Consider the following 27036-nt stretch of genomic DNA (forward strand, 5'->3'; position numbering starts at 1 on the left):
GGGGGGATGGGTGTACCTCAATCTGCTTATCCTGGAAGACGCGGTGGATGCTGCGATTAAAGGCCGAGCCCGTGAACATGGAGGTGACCGGGTACGTGAGGTCCAGCACAGGCTCCAGTACAGAGGTCATGCTCTAGGGAAAGGGGGCCAGCAGGGTCAGAAGGGAGCCACTGTGGGTCGAAGGGGGATCACCAATTAGGGCCGAGTCGGGAACACACAGGGATGGCGATGTGGTCACCCAAGACCGCTAAGGAGATGGTCACGGAGGAGGATCTGGAGTGTCCTAGCTGGGGACCCGGATCACCAGCCGGGAAGAGCCAGAGTCTGCGAGGGTCTAGGCAGGGCTCGCAGATTAAACCAGGAAGCATTGCTTAAGCCTGGAAGCCCCTCCCCATCCCTGAATCAGGGCTCACAGTGTTCCTGGGGTGCGGCCACCCCTGACCCCCACCCACACCTTGGCCCATTCCCGGGCCCGTTGCTTGGTGCGGCTGGCGCTGCGCTCTTCTGCGTACAGAGCCCCGATGAAGGAGCCTATGGACGTGCCGCCCACCAGGTCCACTGGCACTCCCGCCTCCTCCAACGCCTTCAGCACTCCGATGTGCGAGCAGCCCCTGCAGGGGGAGGGCACCCAGGGACAGCTCAGAATCTGCTAGGCCCCGCCTCCGGCTCCCCGCACCTGCCCCATAGCGCGCCAACTCCACCCCTTAGGCATCGGGCCCCGCCCCGGGAGAAGGCCCCGCCCCCAGAAGAAGGCCCCGCCCCCAAGAGCTGCCCCTCACCTCACCTAGCCCCGCCCCCGCCCAGCACCAGGGCAATAGTGTTTCCGGTGAGCACCCGCGCCAAGCGGGAGAAGTCGCTGTGCCGGTCCGCCCGCCTGGAGAAGACTTTCTCATAGAGCTCGTGCTGGGATCAGGAAGAAACGGGGACCCTTGGTTGGGTACGGAGAGGTGAGGACCAGGCCAGCAGATCCCCCAGGCACATCCTGATCTTTGCAGCCAGTCCTGGCTCAAGGCCCCGCCCCAGCCCCAGCCACGCCCCCAGTCGGCGGGGCCGAGCCTCCCAGGGCCCCTCTCCAGGCCCCGCCCCTCACCAGCTTGGCCGGGCTGCGGCGCGAGAAGAGGCGGCGAGGGCAGCGCAGGTGCAGGTGTCCGGAGCACCAGCTGCGCATGTTGAGCCACTCCACGGTGCGCGTGGGGCCCGGGCCCTCCTCCCGGTGCAGCAGGACGAGCTGCTTGAGGGCGCGCACGGCTGTGTTTTCCAGCATCTGCTCCAGCTGCGGAAGAAAGAACAGGGTTCACTGGTCTTTGGGGAGGGTGCACGCGCGCCCAGGTGCTGCAGTGGGGTACCATGCATGGCTCCGGACCTGCCCAAGAGTGGGCTCCTGGTCACCCAGGCCCACAATGAGGATGCAGTCAGCCTGGCGCAGGCAGCGCACGGTCCAGGGCGTCAGCGATGCGTCGGTTTGGTAGAGCACGATGCGGTGCGTGTCCTCCTGCTGGGCCAGCCACCCTGACAGCCGGAACTCCTGGATGCTGGCATGGAATGGGAGGGGTGCCATCGTCACCGCGGGGCCGACTCTGCACGCTCCAGAGACCGCAGGCATCCCCGGGAAGTTCACACCCTTGGAGGAGAGGGCTCACCCCTTGCCTCCGAATGGCTCTCCGGGTGGGGTGCATGCTCCCTGACTCAAGCCTGGCACTCCAACCCAATCGGAGGGATCTAAGGCTCTAGGCATGCCCCTCGCGCCCCTTGCTCCCCTCGGCGACACCCCACACACCTATCCAGCGCAGAAGCCCCCAGGCGTGCCCGGATGATGTCGCTGTTGAGGAGCAGCGTGGGGCCTATGAGTAGGTGAGGAAGGGAGGTTGGGAACCGGTCCCCAGTCCCGAGGAGAGCGTCCATCTCCCATCCCTGATCCCGCCCACATCCCTCTCACTCAGTGAGGCAATCCACCCGGTGACTCACTCCCCACACACACCAACGGCCGGGCCCAGGGCCGAGGGCCGAGCCTCGGCATGTCCCCTGTCCCCACTGACCAATGGCTTGCAGAGCGTGCTGCAGCTCCAGTGTGAAGGCCATCATGGGCACCTCAGCGCACACCGGCAGGACTGCCACTGTGGACAGGTTGCTGGCTGGGTTGGTGAGTTCTGAGTGTGGGGGGACACCCAGCCCCGAGCCTGCTGAGACCACAGAGGGTGAGATTCACTGTGCAGCCAGTTCCTGGAGAGGTGAATGTTTTCTTCCTCCGCCTCCCCTTTCTCCCGGCTGCTCCAAGCCCTTCCCTGACCACGTTATTTTTTTTGGAATCAGGAATCGAACTCATGACCTCGCGCTTGTCAGGCAGGCGCTGTGCCACTAGGCTATATCCCCGGCCCTTGACCACGTTAAAGATCATAAATGTCTGCACCACAGCTCTACCAACAGTGCCCTCTTTTCTTAAAACTCAGCCAGTCGACCTTGACTTTATCCCTGATCTCCTTAGTGGGACCCATTACACAATTCACATTCGCTGTGCCAGTGTAGACACATGGGTGCTCCCAGGCCGTTTGGGCGTAGGCTCCTGCGGCGGAACAGAAAAGTAGGCAGGAATGGACATACTCTTGACCCAGTTATTGCTTCCTAGCTTCTCCACTAACAGCGCAGACCAAGCCCTCAGCCCTTATCTCTTGCCTAGACCTCATTCTCCCCTTGCTGGCTGGGTCCTTGTCCCTTGGGCCAGCTGTATTAGCTCAAATGTCTGTTCAAGGCCCCCAGCTCCTATGTAACTCGCCCCTGCTCTATTTTTTTCCTTGTGGTACAGGGGATTGCACCCAGAGCCTCATGAATGCTAGGCAAGCACTCTACACTCAGCAACATTCCCAGCCCTTTCTGTGTACTTTGTAAGTAATCAAGTCCCTGTCATCACCACTCCCATGAACGTGGGGGTGGAGGACATGACAGCCAATGGGGTGGGAAGCTCCTGGGGGAGTCTGGTCTCCACCATAGAGAACCGCAGGCCCACATTTCAGCACGCCTTGAGCCCAGCTCATTCCCCAGTTTATCCTTGCTCAGAAATCACAAGCTGGGACATGGATCCAAGCCTCCCAACATGCTAATTTCAGAAGCCTCTTCCCAACATATTCTGAACCCTAACAGTCACCCACGGCCTCCATGTGCCATCATACTTTTATCTAAGACACCTTTCCCGGTATGTTCAGGGTACAGCAAATTCTAACATGTGGAATCAGCCTTCTTTAAGGTTCCACCCTTAAAGAATGACTGATGCTTCAGAGTCCATTAAACAAGAACTCCACTTCCCAGCATGCAGTGGATCCCGGATTCCACTTCCGGATTTAACCCCGCCCCCAGAATAATTCAATCGGTGAACTGTTTCCCAACATGCCCCGCAACAGAGCTTCCCCTCCCAGCATGCTCTGGGCACGGGACTACATCCCCCAGCATGGCCCGAAGCCGACCCGCGCTCACCCGGGAAAGGTCCTTGCAGCTGCTGCAAATTCCCCAGGATTTTCTGGCTCAGGAGGTGAATAAGGCGGGTCACGACCTGGGGATATGAAGACTAGTGGTCAACTATGTGGATCCCACCGCACCTCCACGCGAGCGCCTGGGGTCCCCCGTCACCTGGGCCCCGCCCCCACAGGTCGGTTCCATTTCCGCCGAGGCCCCGCCCCACGCGCAGACCCCGCCCACACTCTAGGCCACGCCCAGGCCCTCTGCCACGCCCACCGGAAGACGCACCTGCGGGTAGCGCCGTTTGATGTGGCCCAGAGTGCCCTCGGGGAGTTTGGCCAGCTCTGTGTCTCGCACGGCGTGCACTGTCGTGGCTCTCGGCTGCCGGGTCAGCGCCTCCACCTGCGTGCGTGACGGCGTGTGTGACTGGGCGTGCTTGGGCTGGGAGGTGGACCGTGAGTGCAGAGGAGGGTCCCCCAAGGTGGGGTGCAGGGAAGCAAGCCTCGCCCGCTACCCACGAGGGCTCGGGGCAGAGGGAGAGGCCAGGAACGGGAGGGGGTACCCTCTTCGCATGGAGAATCGAAGACACTGAGGGCCGAGTGTCTCTCACTGAGGGAGAGATCAGACTCTCCCTCCACGGGGTCACGCCACCTCCACGTCCCCGTGGTAAGGGGCTGGGAGCTGGGGGAGAGGACAGATTACCAGGGATGCGGGAGCCCCACCCCCGCTCACCACTCCGATGAGGTCCCCGCGGCCGTACTCCCCCACCAGCTCCTTCTTGCCGCTGCCCCGCTGGATGACGCTGCGTAGCCGCCCGTTGAGCACAATGTAGGTGCAGTCGGAGCGGTCGCCCTGCCTGGGGGATGAAGTGGGGGGGGGCGGTTTCAGGCAAAGTCAGGGGCCTTGCCCTGGGCCAGACCTGAGCAGCGAGGCGGGAGTCAGGACTGCACCTGTACAGGGCGCGCCCGGCCTCCACTGCTGTCCAGTCGATGGCGAAGTCCATCTGGCGCACGAAGGACGACATCCTGGCGGCCACCGTGTGCGCCGCACTGAGGACCACACTGGGCTGCGCGCGCATGATCCTGTGCGAGAGAGAGGGAGAGGCTGCATGGGCCGGAGCCCTTCCGGTGCTCTTCCCGAGGGAGTGGAGAACATGGGCGCTGGCTGGGAAACCGGGGAAGAACTCAATGATGGGACGCCAGATCTGGGGGCTCATTTCTGCCCCATCTGGACCCTTCCGGGGTCTTCCCAGTGCCTTGCCCAGGCCAACCCCGGTGCAGCCGTACTCGTAGAAGTCGGACTTGGAGATCCGCAGGAAGGTGCAGTCACGCTGGGCGCGCAGTGTGAAGATGAGGGGCTCCCCGGTAAGCACCGCCAGCTGCCCCACCAACTCCCCAGGCTGCGCCACGAACAGGCACACGTCCTCCTCCTTGTCGATCATGCGCTGGTACACGTGCAGGCAGCCCCAGAGCACGAAATGCAGGCTGACGTCCTGTGAGGACAGGACGGGAGAGGCGCACAGGGCCGCTGCAGCACCCCCTCCCCAAACTCGTCCGTGTGCCCCACGGGGAGGACTAAAGGGCAAAGGGTTGAGAAGGAAAAGTAAAAGGAAAGTTCGAGATTTTTGCATATGAGCGGTAGACACTCTTCCCTTGGATCCGACCGTGATTGGGTCCAGGACCCTGTGGGTTCCTGACTCGATGGGGCTCGAGTACCCTACACAGAATGGTGTGTGTGTAAAACACGCCCACATCCTCCCACGGGCTTTAAATAGCTGCTGGATGACTTACAGTGCCAATACAATGCAAATGCCACTTTCACACTGTAATTGCAGAGAAGGCAAGTCCTGTATGCTCAGCACAGATACCTATCAAAGGCCTGGCTACATGTTTTTTATCTTTGTTCATGAGATCCAGGAATGTGGAGCCCGCGTGTGTATATCTATCTGCATCAGCACGTAGAACAGACACTACATTCGATCCACAAACCCTTAGCCTAAATTAAGAACTGCGAGTTCTCTTCTGCGAGTACGGGCCTAATACACACGGGGCCCTGGGCTCCATCCCCACCGCCGCCAACCGACATGGTGGCCTCCCTGAGCACGAAGTCCTCTGGTGCTAGGGAACTGGATGGACACGTGGAAAAGCAGGGAACTGAACTCTTCTCGCACCCTATCACAGCGGAGCAAAGATCCTAATACAAGAACTGAAACGATGGCACACTTAGAAGACTTTTGTGATGCTGAATTTGGCAACAGATCCTTAGACATGCCACCGTAAAGCATGAGCACCCAAATTAAAAATAAGTGAAACCGCATCAGGATGACCCAGCTATGACTGTCCCGAGTTAAAGTCATCCTATTGCAGCAATACCTGCACACCTATGTTTATAGTGGCACAACTCGTAACAGTTAAATCTGGGAAGCAGCCTATATATCCATCAACATAACCAATAGAGAAAAGGTGCTATTTACACGCCGTGGAGTACTATTCTGCCATAAAGATAAACTTGAGCCATTTGCAGGAAAATTGATGCACCTTGAGACCATAATGTTACATGAAATAAGCTTAAATATTGCATCGTTTCTCTTTTTTTTTTTTGCCTTTTTGAGACAGGGTCTTGCTATGCAGTTCAGGCTGGCCTTATGCTCACTTTGTAGCCCAGGCTGGTCTCAAACTCGCAAAGATCCTCTTGCCTCAGCCTCCGTACGAGTTTCAGTACGGACGAAACTCCGTACTGGGATTACAGACATGTACCACCCTGCCCGGCCAGGGGCTCAAATTATAAATAAAGAATAAAAAAAACATACAGGAAATAGATCTTTCTTGAATAGGTAGGAATCATGGGCTGAGGGGGAGGGGAGGGACAGAAGGGAAGGGGATGACAGAAGAGTGGAGCTCTTACATGCATGCACCAGCTCCTCACAGGAATGTAAACTATGTACTGCAAACATGGGCTGATAAAAATTTTAAAAGAAAACAAATTACACTAACAAAAAAGAAAGGACAACCTACAGAATGGGAGAAAATATCTGCAATCCCTTGATCTAGGTATGTACAGAATTTCTACCACTCAATAGCCGGGCATGGTGGTGCACGCCTGTAATCCCAGCACTTGGCAGGTTGAGGCAGGAGGATCATTGCAAGTTCAAGACCAGCTTGGGCTACCAAGTGAGCTCAAGGCCAGCCTGAACTGCATAGCAAGACCCTGTCTCAAAAAGGAAAAAAAAAAAAAAAAGAATTTCTACCCTTCAATAATAAAAAGACACAAAATCCAATTACAAAATGGGCTAAAGATCTGCAACACTTCTCCACGGACGTACAAGTGGCTCATACATACATGAAAATACACTCAAAAGTCATGACTTTTCAGGGAACCGTGAACCAAAGACACGAGATGTCGCCACGCGCCCAAAAGGATGGTTAGAGGGGCCGTTGTGGAGGGTGTGGAAACCCCGCACGCTGGGGGTGGGGATGGAGAACAGTGGCTGCCCTGCAGAAAGTTAAAACGTGAAAGTACAGCTGTGTATGACCCAGCAACTCAACTCTGAAGTCTGTACCGAACAAAATGAAGGCTCGTTCGTACTGAAACTCGTACGTCTGTGTTCGTAGCCGCATTATTCACACTAGCCGAAGAGGTGGAAACAAATATCCCTCCAGAGATAAATGGATAAACACACATGGCCCATCCATGTGATGGGTTATTCAGCCGTGAAGGCATGAAGCCAACACACGCTACAACATGGATGAGTCCTGGAAATACGCGCTGCAGAATCCCGACACAAAAAGCCATGCATTATGTGATCCCGCCTACATACAAGGCCCAGAGCGGGCGTATCCAGAGATGGAAAGTCGATCAGTAGATTCCAGGAGCTGGAGGGCCCAGGAAGGAGGAGGCTGGTAGCGAAAGGGGTGGGATTTTTTTTAGATAAAACTGTTCTAGCCGGGTGTGACAGTACATGCCTGTCATCCCAGCACTTGGGCAGCTGAGGCAGGAGGATCGCTGTGACTTTGAGGCCAGCCTGAACTACGTAGTGAGCTCAAGGCAAAGCGAGACTGTGTCTCAAAAATAAATAAATAAAATACAAATGTTCTAAAATTATAGTAGAAGTTGGACAACTCTGTAATATAAAAACACCACTTTAAGTGGGCGACTTATATGGCGTGTGAATTGCATTTCATTAATATGGTTCCCCCTCAAAGAATCCACTTTGCCTCTGTAATTATTCTACTCAACACCAACAACTTCCTTTTGTTTCCTAGAGATCAGAGATCAGCACGTTCCTTCTCACCACAGGACATTTTAAAAATTCTTTTTCTTCGTGTGTGTGTGTGTGTGTGTGTGTGTGTTTGTGTGTGTGTGTGTGGTGCCGAGGGTTGAACCCAGGACCTTCCACATCCTACACAAGCACTCACCACAGGATGTTTGCACGTGCTGCCCCCCCCCCCAACGAACTCTCCTCCAGGCACACCCAGTTAATCCCTCCTTGTCTTCCTCCTCAACTAGACGTCATGCGCGTAGGGCGCCACTGTTTAAGCCAGGCTTTGTCGTTCCAAGAACACCTCCTTTGTGCACTCAGCCCTCAGGACTCTATGGGAATTGGGTAGTCCTGGTGAGTCACACCCGTCAGCACTGCAAGCATCCCAAAGCAGGGTCACACTGGTTTTTCCTGCCTCTTATTCAGCAAGCCACGCAGGGCCTGGATGTGGTAGATGCTCGGCGGACCAAAGATTCTCTTTTTCCTGTTTAGCCTGACCAGCTTCCTTGTCCCACCCACTGTAAATCAGGAACTGAAACTATCCCAGGATGGAAACTTCCTGTCCTTTCTACCACCCCAACCTGTGTGACACCTGCCAAAGCTCCACCCACTGGAGCCTTTTGGGGCCCCCTGAGTGGGACCCAGACCAAGGCATATTGAGACACCCGGGGGCCTCCTGAGACAGGGCTTCTGGGCTGCATTTGGGGTGCACACGTGGGCATTACTGATAGGCAGCCACCTGGCATCAGGGTGGGGTACACATTTTAATGCAGGACTTCTCAGAGCCTTGAAGATGAGAACGGCATTCACAGAGGGCTTCCCAGAGGGGACAGGGCAGCACTCTCCAAACCCACCTGACCACAGGTTTGTTTGCAGCACAGGTGGGAGAATCCCTAATCCAAAGTGCTTGGGCCCAGAAGTGTCTCTTTCTCCTGGATTTGGGAATATCTGCATAGACTCAGTGACCTATCTTGGGGACAGGACCCCGGTCTAAACACAGGATTCATCTCTGAATCACACACGCCCGAAAGGCGCGGCTGAAGGTCGCTCTCTGCACTGCTTTGTGCACCTGCAGCCCAGCTCAGAACCCGCCCTGTCAAGTCGGACAGGGAAATTTCCACCATGCCATCGTGAGCACTCAAAAAGGCTGGCATTTTGGAGCTTTCTGGATTTTAGATTTTCAGATGAGGAACACTTGGCCTGTGTGGATATTCTGCGAAACACACTTGGGGACGTGTCTGTGTAAAGCATGGTTTATGGTTTGTATGTTGACACCACTGAGACTTCTTTCTTCCTTTTTTTTTTTTTTTTTTTTGCAATGCTGGGGTGGAAGCCTGGGCTTCATGTGTGCTAAGTATGTGTTCTACCACTAGCTGCACCCCTAGCCTAGATAATTGGAAAGGATAATCTTTGCACTGTTTATTTCCCCTCCAGATTTTTTTTTTTCCAGTACCGGGAATCGAACTCACGACCTTGTGCTTGCCAGGCAGGCACTGTGCCACTGATCTACATCCCCAGCCCCACCCCATCTAGATTTCTGGTTTTTTCCAGTACTGGGAGACCCTCCAGGTTTTTGAGACAGGATCTCGCTATGTAGCCCAGGCTGGTATCAAACTCACACCTGTCCTCCTGCCTCAGCCTCCTGAGTGCTGAGATGACAGGCGTGTGTGCACGCCACCCCCGGCTGCCCTGCTCATTCTAGCCTCCCTGGCCTCTTACCCACTTGGTGCTGGAAGCACATTCCCAAGCTGTGACAATCAAAAATGTCTTGACATTGGCAAATGTACCTGTGGGGGGCAGAGGTGTAAAATCCTCTCTAGCTGAGAAGCCCTGGTACCCAGTTTTGGAGAGAACCAGAGATCTCTGGTCCCTGAGGAAGCCCACAAAATCCCCACGGGCCCTCAGAGAGGCCCCAGATGACCACAGTTGCTCAGTCTGTCCCTTGAGTACCAGAAGCAGGGCACGAGCCTCGCCGGCACAGGTTCCCCCCGCCGTGCCGCCCCACCGCCGTCAAGGAACCGGGCCGGCCACGAGCCAGCGGGCAGACTGCCCAGCCCTGCCGCACACAGGTAGTGCTGGGTTCCCAGCGCCTGGCATGTCGCTGAGTCTTGCTGGCCGCCCGCTCGCATGTTGCTGCCGCTAAACTGCCTCTCCCAGGCCTGTCACCTCTGCAGACCGTGCACACACCCGTTCCACAGAGCAGGAAGCCGAGAACTCCCCGCATCATTTGCCTAACATCACCTGGGGAGCTGAGACAGTCCAGGCGTCAGCTCTGTGCTCACTCCGGAAACCCTCCTGCACGCCTCACGGCTGTGAGGTCAGCACCAGACCTCAGCGGGCCTCGGCTTCACCTATGGAGAGTGGGTCCTGCCAGGAGGCTGGGAACACTGTCTCTGGGGCCGGCTCATGGTGGCAGGTCCTACTGCCACTCGTACCTGCTTACTGAGCGCCTAGTCCAGTACGCCCCAGCCCTGGAACCAGACTGAGTAACAGGGTATACTGCTGGTGATAAAAGCTGCAGGAAGAGCTGAGGCAGGTAGGAGAGACCTAGAGGCCAGGGTAGTGGCTCATGCCTGTAATCCCAACAATGCAGGAGGCTGAGGTTGGAGGACTACAGGTAGGAGCCCAGCCTGGCCACAAGCCTGTCTCTGTGATAAAAAGATTTAAAAACAAAATCTGGAGGTGGTGGCGCATACCTATAATCCTAGCACTCTGGGAGGCTGAGGCAGGAGGATCACAAGTCCAAGCCCAGCCTGAGCAACTCAGTGACTCAGCAAGATCCTGACTCAAAAGTTAAAAAATAAAAATAAAAAAATGGCTAAGGATTATGCAAAGGTCCTGGGTTTAGCCCCAGTACCATAAATAAAGAAAATTAAAATGGCGTGGTGTGGAGCTCAGCAGTAGAGTACCCCTGGGTTCAATCCTAGTATAAAAAAATAGGTTTAGGTTTCAGTGGCTAGAAGTAAAAATTTGCTAGTTTCAGAGGATGTGGGGTGGAGGTAAGGGGTAAAGGCCGTGAAATCTGAGTATTAGAGGCTGAATGTCATAGGATAAGAAGTCTACCCTCAGTATGTAGAGAAAAGGTGGGGCACCACATAAGAGGTCAGGGGTCAGAGGGGGTGGTCTCCGATCGCCTGGTTAGAGGTCAGGGGTCAACCTCACCTGGTCACCCTGGCGGGCGATGATGGTGCCAGCCTTGGCGTGGTGCAGCAAGACGCGGCTGTTGAGGAGGGAGGGGTCCTAGGGAGGGAGGAGGGGTTGAGCCGGCCCAGCCAGGCCGCCCTCAGCCACCCACCTCAATCCGCATCAGCTTGGCCAGTTCCCTCTTGGCCGCCTCAAAGATGCTGCTGGTCTGGCGGCCTTGGTAAGGCCCGAAGGGGCAGCAGCCCCCGGCGGCTGGCTCATCCTCGCAGTAACTATACTCACAGGCGCCCGCCGGCTGCTCCCGGGGCTCCTGGGTAGGGGTCTGGGGGAGCAGGGCCGGTCACCTGGGCAGCACGCTCCTAGCCACCCCGTTCAGACCAGACCCAGGAGGGGACCGCCCTGGGGTAGTGCAGAGGGGGGCCTCACCCGAGCGGGGGCTGCCGGGGGTCCCCCAGAAGCCTCCTCTTGCAGGGACACGGAGATCCGGCCTCGCTCATAGGCCATATCGAAGTCCGAGCGGGGGCCACCCTGCAGGCCTAAGGGAGGACAGGGGCGATACCGACAGGATGGCCGGGACCGCAGCTGCAGGCTGGGCCCGACCCCGCACGGAAGGCCACTGCCACAGCACAAGCCAGCGACCACAAGCACGGAGCGGAAGAAGTGCCGTCGGCATCGCCAGGTCGCACAGGACAAGAGCGGACACGGGCAGGCAGCTGACCCGGCAGCTCTGCGTCCTCTCCCCACCCGCCCTGCAGCCCACGAGCTCCAAACCTGCGATGTCCACCGGCATGGAGATGCAGCGGCTCAGCAGAGGGGCTGCGGGGGCCTCCAGGGAGGTGGGCTTTATGGGGTCCCCTGGGGGAGACAGAGGCTCAGGCTCCTCCCAGCACAGCCCTCAGGACTGGGGACAGACTGGGGCCGGGGAGCGAGCGGAGCGCAGGAACTCGAGACCTAGGAAAAGCACTACCAAGGGATCCTTCCGGCTGAGCACCAAGTCCCGGGGGCAAGAGGCAGATCTGGGTGGCCTGCGGGTGCCCCCCAGCCTTGGATCCCAGGGGCCCGTTACCTGCAGGTACAGGCAGTGAGGCCCCAGTGGGGTCGGGCGGCCGGCCAGGGGCCTCTCTCGGTTCCTCGGTGGCCGCAGTGCTGACCACCCGCTTGGAGCCTCGAACGGGGCTGGTCCGGGATGGGAGGCCGGGGCTGGGGAACAGGCGAAGGGGCTGGATCTCCTGCAGGCAGTGGAGGAGCAGAGAGCGGCTTGGAGCCTGTCCCCGGGGACCCACCGTGCCCGACACGCCCTTGGGCCTGCCCCCAACTCACATGGCTGAAGAGCTCGTTGGTCAGACCCAGGTAGTTGTGAAGGGCCAGGAAGGTGACCCTCTGCAGCCTCACCATGATGATCTGCAGGGGCACAGGGGCGGGGCCAGCAGGAGGGGCGGGGTCAGAAGGGCGGTGGGCGGGGCCAAGGGCGGGGAGGAGCCCACTATCTGGAGAAATGGGGCAGCGCCAGCAGCGAGGGAGGTCTGGCTGTTCCCCAGCGATAACCACAGGATAACAAGCACAGCTCCAGCGCCTGCGGTGCCTGCCATGGGTGGGGGTTGGGACGAGGGTGGGGTGGCCCCTGCCGCAGGGAGCGAGGCGAAGGCCCTCTGACCTGCACCACCCGCACCAAGCTCTCCGGGTACTTGGTGAAGACGGCGGAGAAGGCCTCCACGGGAAGCCGCAGCACCGTGGAGTCCCGGGCTGCCCGGGCTGACACGGTCCGCTGGGGATGCTGGTGGCCCTGGGACGGGGGGGGGCGGGGGGGGGGAGAGGAGACGAGGTCAGGGGTTCCCCGCCCTGTCCTCGTGCCCGCTCCTCTAGGGCCGATCAGAGAGGAGTCCCCGGGTCCTATCCCAGCCTCCACCCTCCAACCCCAGCGTCCCGCCCCGTGCCCCGGACGCTTACTGTGATGACATCCAGGATGCTCAGCAGGCTGTTGACACTGTCCCCGGGGACCACTTCCTTCACGACACACTCCTTCCCGTCCTGAGACAGGAAGGGCCACGGACCAGGGTCGGCCTCTCCCTGGTGACCTGCACCCCGCCCCAACCATGGCTGGCCCCCCTCCTCACGCACCAGAATGCTCTCTGGGCCCCTCCCTGGACCCGCCACACCTCCTAGCCAGCACCTGTTCCTTGGACCTCACTGTAACCGTCCGGAGACCACCCGGAAGAGTCCCTCACTGCCCTGACTGCAGACTACGCAGCCAGGAAGACTACCACGCCCCCCAGGCCTGCAGCAGTGCGTGACCCAGGACCTCCCCAGGGCCCAGCTCCCCTCAGCCCACTCACAGGCCCTGGCAGGCAGAGCTCCAGCAGCCCGTCCTGCACCACATAGATGCTGGCGTCCGGCTGGCCGGGGCGGAAGACATAGTCGCCCTGGCTGAGCCGCTGGAAGACCATGTGCCGACACAGCTCCAGGAAGAGCGGCTTCTCAAAGTGGCCGAGCACCCTGGGGAGGGGCAGTGGGGCAGAGAGGCGCAGGATCAGGGCAGCCCCAGGCTCCTCGGGGCACCCCCTTACTGCCCGGGCTCCCAGCACTGACCGCACGTTCTTGAGCATGTAGAGCACCTCGGAGGGCAGATGGGAGTTGGCCAGGTCGCCCTCCGTCAGGTCGGCCTCCAGAACGGAGGGCGGGGGCTCCTTCCGCTGCAGTGTTGGGGTTTCTTTCTGGATACGCAGAATCCTGGTGGGAGGAGGAGGGTGAGGGACGAAAGGAGAGCACTCAGGCAGACAAGACCCCCACATGGCCTTTTCCTCCACTCACAGAGCAAAGTCTGGCCTGCTAGCCAGTTCAGACCCTCTGATTATTTCTTTCTAAATGAAAGTCTTATTGGCACGCTACCATATGCATTCATTCACACAGCCTCCACCGTGGCTTTTGTAACACAACAGCAAAGTCAAGTGGTGAGAGAGAGGCAACATAGATCCTGCAAAGCCTAAAATGTTTACTATCAGGCTCTCTAGAAGAAAAAAAAAGGCCCCTGAATCACTGTCCTCAGATCATTCCTCCGCTAGCAATAAGTCCCTGTGATGGACCTTCTAGTTTTTGGGGTTTTTTTTTTTTTTTTGGCCCCTCTAGTTTTAACAGCAGACCCTGTCGTGGCTTCCAAGATATGGGCAAGACCCTGGAAGAGCACTTTTGTTTGTCACCAGAGTCCTGGAACAGGCCAGCACTCAGGAGGCTGAGACAAGAAGATCACAGCAAAGTGGAGGCCAGCCTGGGCTACATAGTGAGACCCTGTCTCAAGAGAACAAACAACAAACAAAAAAACAGAGTCCTGAGGCACTCTTTCCAGTAGTCACAAAAGATAGCTTCTCTAACATGGCCATGCTCTGAGGCTTCTTCTGTTACAAGAAGACCCTACATATAGCCACTCTACTTTTTGTAAAGATACTTGAGATGTAAGAAAATAAAAAGAAAACAAAACCAAGAAGAGGGCAGAAAAAAATCCGTGAGGTAGCCCTTCCTCTCAGTCTTGGTGAACACTGAGGCAGCCCCTCTGACAGCCACAAGCATCCCTAGGATCACCCCGTTACACGTAGAGAATCCAGACCCAGCACCTCTGCGAATCACCTGGGACAGTCCTTCCCCACAAATCACAGTGATTGCTGAGAAAGGCCGTCCACTAGCACAAAATCCCCCAGATAGACTCTGGCATGAGCAGATCCTTAATTAAACTCAGAGACACAGAGAAATCCAGATATGATTCTGATCAGGGCACTCTCGGGCCAGCCTTCCCCAAGGTCACAGAGCTAGTTCTGAGAGAGCCTTCACGAAGACCTCGGGTAGCCCCTCAAGGGTGTGCTGATTCCGTCACAAACCCTGTGATGCAGAGTAACCCGAGACACACACTTTCCTCGGCTCGTGGGAAACTGAGAGACAACACCCCTATTAGATCAACACAAACACCCGGGATATCATGGCTGGTCACAGAAAGTCCTAAAATGCCCTTTCGGTGTGAATAAACCTCACAATGAGACCCAGCTCCCAGCTCACACAGATCCCTGGAACAGCCCACCGAGAGACCTTCAGTTAGCCCTTTGCTGTTGACAGGGACCCCTAAGATGTCGCTCTTATGCTTTTAGTTTTTAAAGTGCCTGTGCTGTCCAAAGACTGCTGAGGTCTCTGTAATGCCTGCAGGGATGCAGGCGCAAGCTGGCTCTTCTAACGGCGATAGAAACACTGGAGATGACCCCCAGGGAGGTGCCTTGGAATAAATCCTCTAATGTGGGGCGATTCCCGATGCAGACCCCTTAATACATGGTAAATAATCTTCAGAATAGCCCTGTGGTAGGGGAACAGCATGAGACAGGCCTCAAGGGTCAAGACCCCAGAAATGGGCTCTCTGGTATAAGAGAGCGCTGAGATGTCCTTCAGATGACAACCCGGACAGGCCCCTCTGCTGTGGGATGAAGAATCCTGAGACAGTTCGTGGGGTTCAGAGAACCCTGAGATACACACTTCGGTGAGGGTGGTTGACTTAAAAGGCCCCTGAAACGTCCCCCAGAGCTAGGTACACTCAGGACAGCCTTACTTCTTGGCAATGTTCAGCATCTTAAGTTTCTTCTTCATGCGTGGCCGGGAAGTGGTGCTGACGGAGGCGTCCACCAGGGAGGAAGTGGACTGTGACACCTGGGAGAATGGAGGAAAGGACGGGTCACTCGGGGAGAGAGGAGAGCCAGGGCCAGGGTCCTGCATCAAGCGCGGAGCTGTCCACTAAGGAGTGTACACATGGAGGGGCGGGATCTGTGTGTTCCGCAGGGAGTCCCGAGACTCACCTTCCGCATGATCTTCCGGCCATAGAAAAGCACTTTGTCCCTCTTCCGGAACCGATACCGGGGGCCATCCGGGGCTGGGGTTTCTGGGGAGAGATGGGGACAGGGGTGCTCTGAACTCTGCGCAGACTCCACAGATCCCCACCTCCAGAGCTGCGGGGAACCTGGCATCTCAGCCCCCGCCCCCGATCTCCCCCGCGGGCCCCCGCGTCCTCACTCGGCACTCGCAGCCTCCGCACCAGCAGCAGGATGAGCACGGCGGTCACCACAACCGCCACTCCGGCCCCGATCATCACGCCCAGCACCTGCGGGACGAACGGCACTGGTTGTGAACCGCATATCCGCCCCGCCGAGCCCTCCTCGGGGGCCACTTCCGCCCCCCTGGAGGTCGCATTCATCCCCTGACTCGGTGTCCCCATCTGCAGAATGGGACAGCTCCACTCTCCCTGGGGGGAGCCGCTCTTCCCGGCGACTCGGAGGCCCGCGCTGCGCGCCGGGAAATGTAGTTTGACCGGAACAGAGAAAGCCCCATTCTCGCGAGATTCCGATGGTGAGCGATGGGCACCGGGAGTTGTAGTCCTTCACACAATCCCGCCCCTTACCATCCCAGTTTGCAGCGGGGCCTCCATCGGTTGCTTCAAGCTGGGCGACAGGTCTAGTGGCCCACAGTCCTGGGGAATCAAGGAACCCGTGCAAGTTGTCAGTCTGGGCCCGACCCGTCCCTGCCACTGGCCCCGCCCTTCAATCAAGCCCCACACTCTACAACAAGCCCCGCCCCCTGGGTACCTTCCGCGCGGGCGGCTTCCTACTGCGTGGGGTGGGATGGGCACAGCTGTATACAGGGGAACTGCGATTGAGACAGAGGCATGGAGCAAACTGACCTTCCGGTCTGGGCCAGGGGATGAGGCGGGTCCCCTGATCGTTGTCTGGCACCCTTCACCTACATACAGTGTCGCCCAGACGCCCAGCCCGTCCTACCCCTCCCCTGGGCTGAAGGGTAGCGGTCCAGGCACCCACAGCCTGCAGCCATCGTGCCGATCCCCGCAGGCATGCCCACCCCACAGCAGGCAGTCCCCTCCCTGGCTTCTGCTTTCTGCAGGACCGATCGATTCCCTACCCGCTGCAGACTGGATGCCCCACCCGGGGAAATCGGGGGGCCGGCCACGGGGTTAAGGCCACAGCTGGACGCGTAGCTCCTGACTGAGCCTGCCCGGAGGACCCGGAAGTTGGGGGCACCCAGGGAAGGGACCCTGGAGAGATACCGAGGTCTCGGCACTACCGAGTCCTGGGAAGCTCTGAGTGGGGTGGACCAGCAAGGTAGCGGTTTCAGCCGGGGGCAGACTGCCCCCGAACGGTAAAGTCATGGCATCTTTGGCGGTGCCGAGCATCCCCGGGGGGGCCCGGGAGAGATGCTGGCGCCAAGCCTGGGTGTGTGCCCAGTGGCGCTGGAATTACTGAGAGCGCAACTGGAAAGTTACTAAGAGACCCTGAATGCCGGGTTACTAAAGCGGAAACCGAGAGCTGGGTGGGCACGGGAGGGACAGGACAGGTATTGAGGCCGCTGCAATATCCCTGGGACCTTCCTGGGACCTTGAAGCTGTTGCTGGCACCACTAGAATAGTAAGGGGGGACTCGCTGGGCCCTAAGACGCAATTCGGAAAGTTCTGAATAGTTCCCTTTCACCCCAGGACGCACCGGGCTGCCGGTGCGGAAACCTCAGCAAGGAAACTGGGGGGATGGGAGCATCAGAAAGTCTGGAGCTACCAGGAATCAGAGGCCAGATCCTGGGAAAGCACAAGTTCTCTATCCAAAGTAGAAAAGATGCCCCTGCTGGGCCAATGGAAACCCAGACTCACCTGGGAGCCGCAGCCAGGGTCCACTCTACGCCAACACCGCTAGCTTTCCGCCCGGCGCCCCAGGCGCGGCCCCTTTAAATTATTCGCCGCAGGGTGCGCCCCAGCCCCACCCCCTGCCATGCTTGGAAGGTCGCCCTCAGCCAGCCATGCCGAGTGTGGCAGCGCCTTAAAGGGGCCAAGGACCCACTGGCGCAAGAAGGGCCCTTCCCACTAGAAAGGAAAACAAGTTTCTTTTCTGGTTTATTTAACACCCACCCTATTCTCCCCCTACCCTCCCCAGTGTCCGACCCGACTGGCCGTGGCAGGCAGCCGATCTTTAAAAGCAAAGTCTAAAAATAAATAAGCGGCAGGGGCGGCGGTAGGATTCAGGATCCCTGCAGTCTGCAGGGTGAGTGGCAGCGGCGGTCCAATCAATTCACCAGCAACGTGTGGTCCTCCGAGGTCTCCCTGACGGGGAGAGGCAGGGTGGTCGGTTCTCTCTAGCATGCTCCCCTTCCCCCCAGCACCCTATTCTTATCCGGAGGCAGATCCGAACCTTCCGCAGCAGCACAGCAAGCTGCAGGCAGAGCCGCTCCCGCGGCGGAACTTGCCGGAGGTGGGGCTGTCCTGGCACTGCGCGATGTAAGCCTGGAGCTCGCTCTTCTCTGCGCCTGCACCGTCGGGGTGCTGGGGAGCGACACCAGAGGGCCCCCAAGGAAGGCCCGTTCAGGTCGGTCCTGCCATTCAGATCTCGGGGTTCCTCCCACCACCAGGGAGACTCGGACCTCAGGGCCTTTGCACTTGGTGCGCCTGCCTCTCACTCTGCGGTTTGCTTACACAGGGAGCCCTTCCCTGACTCCTGAATGTAGCCACATGCCTCATCTTTTGTCAGTTTGGTGCCTTCTGCAGCAGAGCCTCCCACAAAACAGGTGCTCAGTGACCATCCATGGAGTGGCTGGGTGCAGGGCTGATGTCTGATTGCTAGGTTAAGACCAGGTGGCTTCCAGGCCTGAGGGACGGTAATGCATCTATGGATGGCCCCGTCCATGCGTGGGGGAGGGGTACACGCATCTGCCAGTGTCAGGGTGTAGCAGCGCCCCAGCAAAACCTTCCTGCTGTGAACCCCCTGGGCCTGCCACCTTTTCTCTGAGTCCTTCCTGGCTACCAGGGTTTCGCGTTTTGGTTTCCTTTCTCACAAGTGCCGTCCCTCAGGCTCCCATCTCTTCAGGGTAGAACTCTCGCACATGTTGGGAGTGCTCCATTATCTAAGCCAGTGGTGGCCAACCTATGCTACGGCATGGGTGCCACAGCAGGCTGTTTATTATCACTGAACGCTCTAAAAGGTTCGTCGTCACTGACCTAGGCTAACCTGGCAGCTGCTTTCCGGGACCTGATAATGTGGATGGTTGAGAGCATCCAATGTAAGGAGTCCCATGTGGCTGGAGATGCCTCATGTTCAGAATATTCTAGAAGTTTTCCTAGATTCATCCTAGAACAGCAGGTATGGTTACAGCTAGATATCCCCCAAAGCCTCAGGCACTCAAACTGGGGCTTCTGAAGGGTGACTGAGTCATGGGGGTGCTACAGCTATGTGTGATGCTAGGAGGTGGGGCCCGGTCAGCAAAGGTGGGTCACAGGGGGCGTGTCCCGGGAGGGTCTATCTCCTCCCTTCGTTCTGCTTCCTGACTGCCGTGATGCCAGCCGCCTTCTTCTGCCCAGGACTTTCCACCGCGCCACTCTGCCTAGAACCTACTGATCACACAAGGACTGGAAGCTCTAAAACATGAACCAGAATAAACCACCCTCTCAGCTGCAGTTGTCGAGTATTCTGTCCCAGGACAAGGAAAGAGACGAAGACGGGAATCTCTGACACGCCTTTCTCCCTGTCTCTGGCCAGTCACTGGCCACTGGCTGTATGGCCAGTCACTGGCCACGTTCCTGTGTCATCCATCTTGCCTTATTTTCCTTGGTGCCCAGAGCCCGGCACAGAGCTTGGCCCGCCAAACACCCTGGTCCATTTGCTAGAAGAACTCTGTCCCCTGCCGCTCCCCACGCCCCGCTTTCTCTCTGGCCCTCAGCCTGCTGGAAATCCACTGTTCCTGGCCACCCCACCAGGGGTGGCACCCCACAGCCCTGGCCGCATGCTCAGTGGCCGACCTTGGGCACCTCCTGCTCTGACTCAGTTTCCTGTGGGTGAAGCGCACTCGGGGACCCTCTCCACCCTGACAAACCTGGGATGGTATCTGCCCCACCCGCGAACCTCAATTCCGAGCCACCCTTCCCTTGGACTTCGCAGTGTCTCCCACATATCCCCCAGGACCCCTCCACGGGGACAGCCCCTGAGGCTCGGGCAGCGCATGTCAGACCCAGGAGCGGGCCACCGGGCTGACCTTGATGGTGTCGTAGGCGCCGGTGATGAGCGCGATGAAGAGGCTCAGCACCATGTAGATGAAGAGGCTGATGAAGGAGTAGAGGTAGAGCTGGGAGAAGAGCCACACCAGGCTGCTGCGGCCCTGCTGCGCCTGCATGGCCGCGAACGTCACGAACATGTCGTCCCCGTTGATGAGCGAGAAGAGACACTCGGACACCATGGACAGCGAGCGGAACTGCGGGACATTACGTCCATGAGAGGGTCACAGGGTCAACGTCAGGACCACTGGGGGCCACCGGGGCAGACAGCAAAGCTGCTGGAGGTGCAGGGTCAGAGGCCGTCATCAGGGCCCCCGCAGAGAGACCAGGGCTCACAGGGCTCTGGGACCCACTCAAGGGCGGGCAGCCAGGACCCCGCAACCGTGCCGCACGAGCCCCGGGCCCCGTACCTTCACGTGGTAGGGCCCCAACACGATCCAGCCGCAGAAGCAGTAGCCCAGGTAGATGACGGCCACACAGCAGCAGAAGCGCATGACACTGGGCAGCGCCACCCGCAGCGTGGCGATGAGGATCTGGGGGGTAGAGCGGCCCCGCTGAAGGTGTGGCGGGGACCCGGCCCAGCGCTGGGATGGGGAAGAGGTGGGGGGACCCACGGCTGTGGCCACAGCGGCTGGAGAGTTTGGAAGGGGCACGAACGTCCTGGGGGGCCCTGAACACCCGAGGGCACCCCGCAGCTGGGGGCAGACGGAGGGGAGGCACCCATGGCCCTGTCTAGTGCAGGGCCAGGTGAGTGTGGGGTGCACAGGTGCAGGAAGAAGCTCGCGACCAGCCATCGCTAGGACCGGCTCTCGCGCAGGTTTGTCTGGGGCCCGGGAGGGGAGCATGGCTCACGTTGTACTTGTGGAAGAAGGTCAGGTAGCGGATGACGCCCACCCAGACCAGCAGCGTGGAGGTGCCCAGGAGGATGCTGCACACGTCGTAGCTGGCCAGGTTCTGGGGGCGGGAGAGACGTCACCCTACTTGTCCCCAGCATCCTTGGGAGGATTATGGTCTCAGCTAGGCCCGGCAGCGCGGCCAGGACCTGGGGACAAGGTTCGCGGCACAGGGCCCGACCTTAGCCTCGATGCCAATCTTCATGATGGTGCCCGAGACAGTGAGCACGTCGCTGGTGACCAGCAGGATGTACCAGCCGTTAACGAACTCCAGCCGCTCCCACAGGCTGATCACTCGTCCCCGCTGCCGCCACATGAACCCCACGAACTCCTGCACAAGGAGACGGGGTAACGGTCTCCTGCCAGGCTCAGGACCCTCCAACCTCCGGCCTTGCGGGCCTCACCTTCTGGAGCAGGAAGCCGCGGAGCAGCGAGCGGGCGCACAGCAGGAAGGACAGGGAGCAGGTGAGGATGACCACCACGTCGAACAGCAGCCGGAAACTGTTATCTTCTGCGGGGAGCGGAAGTGGGTAGGACCAAGGGGGCTGCAGCCAGGGAAGGCTGGGAACGGGGACCTAGGGGCTGCGTGGCAGGCTTTTCAATTTTGTTTAGGGTTTTTTAAAACAGGATCTCACTATGTAGTGCGAGCAGGCCTTGAACTCAACAGCAAACCTCCTGCCTCAGCCTCTCGAGTGCTGGGATTACATGGGTGCACCACCACCTGGCTTGCATGGCTGGTTCTGACCTGTCCGTGGGCTCGGCTGTGACTTGGGCAGGGAGTGAGGGAGTCAGGACCCCTGGTCAGTGCTGATCTGGGGGTCCAGGGTCGGTGGTGGCTTGACCTGGACTGGCCGGTCCGGGCTCGGGGCTCACCGTGTCTGGAGACACTGGGGTGCTTGCACTCCTGGATGTGGGCCCATGTGTCCAGGCGGATGGGGATCCTCCCGCTGTGCGCCGTGTTGTCAAAGGTGATCTGCAGCGGTGAGGAGATGCAGGAGGGGGCAGAGTGAACCCTGGCACCTCCACCCTCCACCCCTCTCCCTAGACCTGCATGACAGACGGTCTGTCCGGCTGCCACCCCATGGGGCCTTCGACCTGAGCTCCCCAGACACCCCAAGAGGAGGCAGGGTCCTCACCAGGACGGTGAAGGTGTAGCAGTCAGGGATCTCGTTGTTGATGAGGCTCTGCAGGTTGATGGTCTTCAGCTGGAAGTGGATGGTGACGTTGATCAGCCTAGGGGGGAGGCTGGGGTGAGGGGCAGGGGCCCTGCTGGGCCTCCCAGCCCAAGCGCCAGCACCCCCTGCCTGCCCTAGCTGGAGGAAGTGCTCTCAGCGGCAGGCAGCAGTGTGGCAGGGTCCTAGGCTCCGCATCCTGCCCACCAGGAGGGAAGTGGCTGTTTGGGTCAGAGATGCCTGGTGCTCCCAGCTCCAGCCCCCGCCCGCAGCCCTGAGCCCCGCAGCCCCTTCAGCGAGCAGGCAGTACTTGTGGAATTTGAGCGTGAGGTTCTTGTAACTGGAACTGTTGTCCTCCAAGAGGGTGAGGGCATCATTGGGGGGCACGAGGGGTCTCTCGGGGGGATCCACCTGGATACAGTCTGAGGACAGCAGTCAGGGAAGGGCCTCAGGGAGTGGGGGAGGCCCATGCTGGTCTCACCCCAAGCCCCCAAAGGCCTTCTTCCCCTGAGTGCTAAAACATTTGCTGCCCCCCAGGGCAGGGGTTGGCACTCCCTGGGTCCCCCAAAATTTTAATAAATAAATGATATTATAAAATAAGACCTGGCCAGATGTGGTGGCGCACACCTGTCATCTCAGCACCTAGGAGGCTGAGGCAGGAGGATCATCACAAGTTTGAGGCCACACAGCTATACAGCAAGATTCTATCTCAAAAAATAATAATAACAACAACAGTGCGTGGCTCTGCGTGTCATGCACACCATGGAGCACACTGCATATGTCAACTTACTCGTGACCAGGACAACCCCATCTCACACAGGACCCGAATTTTATACTTTTTTTCCCTTTGGTCACGAGGCTGGAACCTAGGGCCTCACACATGCTAAGCACCTGCTCTGTCTGAGCCCATTCCCAGCCTCTGGGCCAGGATTTCAGCTGTAGCAGCTCAGGTTCCCACAGCTGAGGCCGGCCCTGTCCACTTACCAGTGACAACTGTGGGGTCAATGTCAAAGGTGTCGTTGGCCGGGTCTACGTGGCCGCGGTGGTAGTACCGCTGGCAGAGGGCCAGGGCCGAGCCATTGGCCCACGGGCCCCCCCCACCCCGGACATAGGCATAGCGGCCCAGCGACACCTCCGGCAGCAACAGGTACTGTGGGAGGGAAAGAAGAGGGCTATGAGTCCCGCCTGCCGCCTGCTGCAGGTACCCCTCCACCTGCCCACCCTCACCTGGTCCACGGCGTAGAAGACGGCCTGATAGAGCTGCTCCCGCGTGTAGGCTGCCAAGGTGTCATCCGCCCCGTCCGAGTAGCCCAGCAGGAAGAGGTGGCGGAAGGCAACTGTGTTCTCTTCCCGGAAGGTGACTGCCAGCTGGTTGCTGAGCCCGAACAGGATGAGCTGCAGAGAGGGCCGAGGGGGTTGGCTCTGCCGGGCAGGACTCGGGTGCAGGACGAGGAGGGAGGCCCAGAGGGGTCCCCTGGGCAGGGCAGGGACCTGTGCTTTCCTGTCTGACGTGTGCTCCCAGCATAAGCTCTGTGCCCGGCTCCAAGAGGGGACTGACACCTCACAGTCACGTGAACGTGCCTTACGGCTTCCTGGATGCAGGGTCTGTGCCAAACCCAAACCTCCAGGGTAAGAGCCATTCCCGGGCCTCTGACCGAGGGGAAATTAGAGGGACAGAGGCCCAAAGTCCCAGCATTGGTCCAGAATTAAGAACACAGCACAGAGACTGACTGACTCACCCCAGGGAACCCAGAGCCCAGAGCCCAGTCCTGGGCCTGGCATGGCGGAGGGCAGAGCATCCAGCTGAGCCCCTAGGTCAGTTCTCTTTGAGAATCTATGTGATGTCAGACTGCACAGGTTCAAACCCCACCTCCCTGTGCCTGGCTGCTGTGTGACTCTGGACAAATCCCTTAACGTTTCAGCAGCCCCCAGGGGGGCAAAAGCACTGCCAGAATGTTACGGTTTGTGTCTACATGTCTCCCCAAATCTTCACGCAGTCATGGGGTGGCTTCTAGGATTTGTGATTGATCCACGATCCCAGGGAGCTGGGGATTTAGCTCAGCGGCATAGCGCCTGCCCGGCAAGCTCAAGGTCGTGAGTTCAATTCCCGTACCGGAAAAAAACAACAAAACAAACAAAAAAACCTGGTCTGTCCAAGATCCCATGCTGGGATTATGGGTGTGAGTGCCACACCCGCCCTGGGGTGGATAGTTTGCATACAATGTAAGGGAGGGAAAGAGGCTGCTTGCCGCCACTCCCTTTGGCTCTTGTTTATGCCGTGTTCCACCGCGTGAATGCTTGCCCTCTGCCATGTGCCACCCTGCCTTGGAACCAGCCAAGTATGGACTGAAACCTCCACAAACTAAAAGCTAAATGAATCTTTCCTTCCTTCATTTTGGGAGTCAGGTATTTTGCCCCGGAAACAAGAGAAAAGTAACTGAGACACAGGACTTCAGGGGGCCTCTGCGAACCCAAAAGGAGCTGCTACACACGCACTCTCAGGTGGCTTTCTCACTGGCCCTGGGGCTGGCCCTTCTTGTGTCGCGATAAGGGGTCAGGACGAGGCTCCCGTGCCCAAGCCTCTCCTTCCAGAGAGCACCCAGCTGGGCCACCTGCTGGGCAAGTCCCACCTGCACAGTGACCACCAGGATCTTGACCACCTGCAGCATTAACTTGCATGGCTTGCGGCCCTTGGCCCGGAACTTGTCACAGGGACTCATGAAAAAGTACTTGAGCCGGCGGCGGAGGTCTTCCTCTTCCAGGGGCGTCGGAGGGGCCGGTGGAGCCCCAGCCTGGGTCCCATACCCGAGGCTGGGGGTCAGGAGCCGCTCCGTCTCTGTGGGAATGGAAGAAGCAGTGAGGACCAGGCCTGGGCAGTTTCCATCGCCTGCTTCCCCAACAGGTCCCTCAGCCCTGTGCTCCAGGCAAGGAAGCGCTTTGAGAGAGCTGAGGAAAAAAAGAAAATCAGCAACATTTTATGGCTCTAGGCGCGCTTCTCAGAAGTCTTAGCTGGGCGTGGTGGCTCACGGCTGTAGTCTCAGCACTGGGGAGGCTGAGGCAGGAGAACTGTTGTGAATTTGAGGCCAGCCTGAGCTGCATGGCAAGACCCTGTCTCAAAAAGACAAAAAAAAAAAAAAAAAGTCTTGAGTGGGGGTTTGAGATGATACCAATGCAGCTCCTCAGCAACTCAGACAAGATATTCAGCCTCCCTGAGCCTCAGTTTCCCTATCTGCAAAGTGGAATGATAATCATCTCTCCTAGGGGAGCGGAGGGCCTGATACTTAGAAAGGGTTAATCACAGAGGCTGGTACTTGGTGACTATCAGGAGGTTCCTTCAGTGTCCCTGCTGCAGGTCTGTGGGGAGAGAAGGAACATTCAAGGCCCCCCAGAAAATTTCAGTTCCAGCCTCCACGCACTGGCACATAGCAGAGCCCATATTCATCTTCTCTGGACAAGTAATATCCGAAGGATGACCTTGAGTTCACGACCACCCATCCCCACCCAGCAGACAGGCTCACAAACCATACCTGGAGAAGGGTGCTTGACAAGAACAATAATAAAACCAGCAGGAGCTGTGGCACACGCCTGATGTCCCAATTACCTGGGAAGCTGAGGCAGGAGGATTGCAAGCTTGAGGCTAGCCTGGACAACTTAGCGAGACCTTCTCTCAAAAATAAAACTGAGGGCTGGGGATGTGACTCAACGGTACAGTGCTTGCTTCGCACCCCCAGGATTCTGATCCAATCCCCGACCAAAGAAGACTGAGACACATGTGTGGACCAACTTACTTCATCCTCCTTAAGGGCACCAAGTCCTGGAAATCACACAACTTGCAAGGCCAAATTCCAGACCCAGGATACCTCCCGAAACCCCTCATGTAAAAAAATGAAAATGTAAAACATCTATCCCACCAGGTGGTGATACATGCCTGTAATCTCAGCACTCAGGAGGCTGAGGCAGAAGGATCATGAGTTCAAGACCAGCCTGGCCTGCCTAGCAAGCTCACGGTCAACCTGAACTACACAGTGAAATCCTGTAGCTAGCCACTTTCCAACAAACAAAAACAAAAGTCTATGCTAAGGCTGAGCTCCCACAGCTGCTCTGAGAATTTGATAAGACCTTCATGAATTCTTCAGGAAGCAGAAGCTATGCCAATCACTTACTTCCTTTGAGCCTAAGAGGAACACTCAAGATTTCAGCAACAGCTGGAGTCCCAGCCAGCCACTCTAGCCCCAGACTACATCTGACACATCCCAACTCCCTCCACAGGGAGAACTCTGCTTCTCTTTCTAGGTCCTGGCCCCGCGCCTGGCCAAGCTGTGAAGCTACTTTTTCTTGTGTGTGGTGCTGGGGATCAGACGCAGGGCCTTGAACATGCTAGGCAAGAGCTCTGCCACTGAGCCCCAGCCCCAGCCCAAAGCTGTCAGCATAAATACGGGGCAGGCACAATTTGCGGTACAGGGAGGTCCAAGCTCCCGGCTCCTCCCTTTGGACACTCGCTGCTCTTGTTGTTTACAATCCAGCAACAGGGAAGCCAGAGGGCGGGCCTGCCTCCCTCCCTAGCTGGGATCACAGCGAACCCACGCCAGAGCCTTCGATCTGATCTGAGACACCCATCAGCCAGCTCAAGAAGAGATCCACCCGGGGATCTCTTCTTCCAGGCTCCAGAGTGAGACCCCGGAAGTTTGGGCAGCCACAATCTGAGTTTCGGAGGGCTGCGACTCATGGGCTTGGAGAGCTCAAAGTGAGTCGGCCGCCTGGGTTTAAAGAGTCATCCCTCCAGCCTTCCGCCTGAGAGCGGGGAAGCCGAGGGAGCGTCTGGCTGCTGCATTCAGCAGGGGAAGCCAGGGACCCACACGGGGATCGCAGGAGCTGGTGCCCGCAGTCCGAACGCCAGTCATGGGAGCAATCAGAACGAAGGCTCTGGCTGGGAAGCTCGGGAAGCTCGCCGCCCGCTGCCTGCGTCCCGGAGCTCTGATCCGAGCCTGGTCCGGGGAGCGAGGGAGGTTCCCGCCGCCCGAGGTGCAGCGCCCGCCCTCCCGGCCGCCGCCCGCCCTC

At 58.4% G+C, this 27036-nt stretch overlaps 2 protein-coding genes across 5 annotated transcripts in view; both read right to left on the minus strand.

The window, feature by feature from the left end:
* Pnpla6 (patatin-like phospholipase domain containing 6) overlaps positions 1-17632 on the minus strand; it is a 22176-nt gene extending 4544 nt beyond the window's left edge. Inside the window, exons 1-28 of one of the 4 annotated variants that reach the window (XM_005413184.2) lie at positions 17526-17620; positions 16456-16516; positions 16272-16340; positions 15887-15974; positions 15673-15755; positions 15429-15526; positions 13436-13576; positions 13183-13342; positions 12797-12877; positions 12504-12632; positions 12170-12250; positions 11916-12078; positions 11621-11704; positions 11276-11385; positions 11001-11171; positions 10868-10945; positions 4734-4939; positions 4398-4529; positions 4180-4303; positions 3736-3849; positions 3466-3541; positions 2037-2180; positions 1778-1841; positions 1364-1532; positions 1091-1273; positions 785-903; positions 455-611; positions 17-133 (exon numbers count right to left, since the gene is read on the minus strand). In XM_005413184.2, coding sequence (XP_005413241.1) covers positions 17-133; positions 455-611; positions 785-903; positions 1091-1273; positions 1364-1532; positions 1778-1841; positions 2037-2180; positions 3466-3541; positions 3736-3849; positions 4180-4303; positions 4398-4529; positions 4734-4939; positions 10868-10945; positions 11001-11171; positions 11276-11385; positions 11621-11704; positions 11916-12078; positions 12170-12250; positions 12504-12632; positions 12797-12877; positions 13183-13342; positions 13436-13576; positions 15429-15526; positions 15673-15755; positions 15887-15974; positions 16272-16298 — 3099 coding nt within the window. In that variant the 5' untranslated portion in view covers positions 16299-16340; positions 16456-16516; positions 17526-17620. Of the gene's footprint in view, positions 1-16; positions 134-454; positions 612-784; positions 904-1090; positions 1274-1363; positions 1533-1777; positions 1842-2036; positions 2181-3465; positions 3542-3735; positions 3850-4179; positions 4304-4397; positions 4530-4733; positions 4940-10867; positions 10946-11000; positions 11172-11275; positions 11386-11620; positions 11705-11915; positions 12079-12169; positions 12251-12503; positions 12633-12796; positions 12878-13182; positions 13343-13435; positions 13577-15428; positions 15527-15672; positions 15756-15886; positions 16172-16271; positions 16341-16455; positions 16517-17525 lie in introns of those variants that run through there. The other 3 variants (XM_005413185.2, XM_005413182.2, XM_005413181.2) reach the window with 3 other exon arrangements.
* Positions 17633-17752: 120 nt separating this feature from the next.
* The window catches only part of Mcoln1 (mucolipin 1), a gene marked incomplete in the record, with an annotated part of 9501 nt that continues 217 nt past the window's right edge, over positions 17753-27036 (minus strand). The window contains 13 exon segments of the mRNA XM_013509148.1: positions 17753-17972; positions 18061-18191; positions 19895-20110; positions 20324-20446; positions 20766-20867; positions 20988-21137; positions 21211-21317; positions 21680-21779; positions 21943-22039; positions 22289-22400; positions 22963-23128; positions 23206-23373; positions 24609-24814. Coding sequence (XP_013364602.1) covers positions 17936-17972; positions 18061-18191; positions 19895-20110; positions 20324-20446; positions 20766-20867; positions 20988-21137; positions 21211-21317; positions 21680-21779; positions 21943-22039; positions 22289-22400; positions 22963-23128; positions 23206-23373; positions 24609-24814 — 1715 coding nt within the window.

This window comes from Chinchilla lanigera, unplaced genomic scaffold, assembly GCF_000276665.1.
Source record: "Chinchilla lanigera isolate Chin_1 unplaced genomic scaffold, ChiLan1.0 scaffold00162, whole genome shotgun sequence".
Lineage (NCBI taxonomy): Eukaryota > Metazoa > Chordata > Mammalia > Rodentia > Chinchillidae > Chinchilla > Chinchilla lanigera.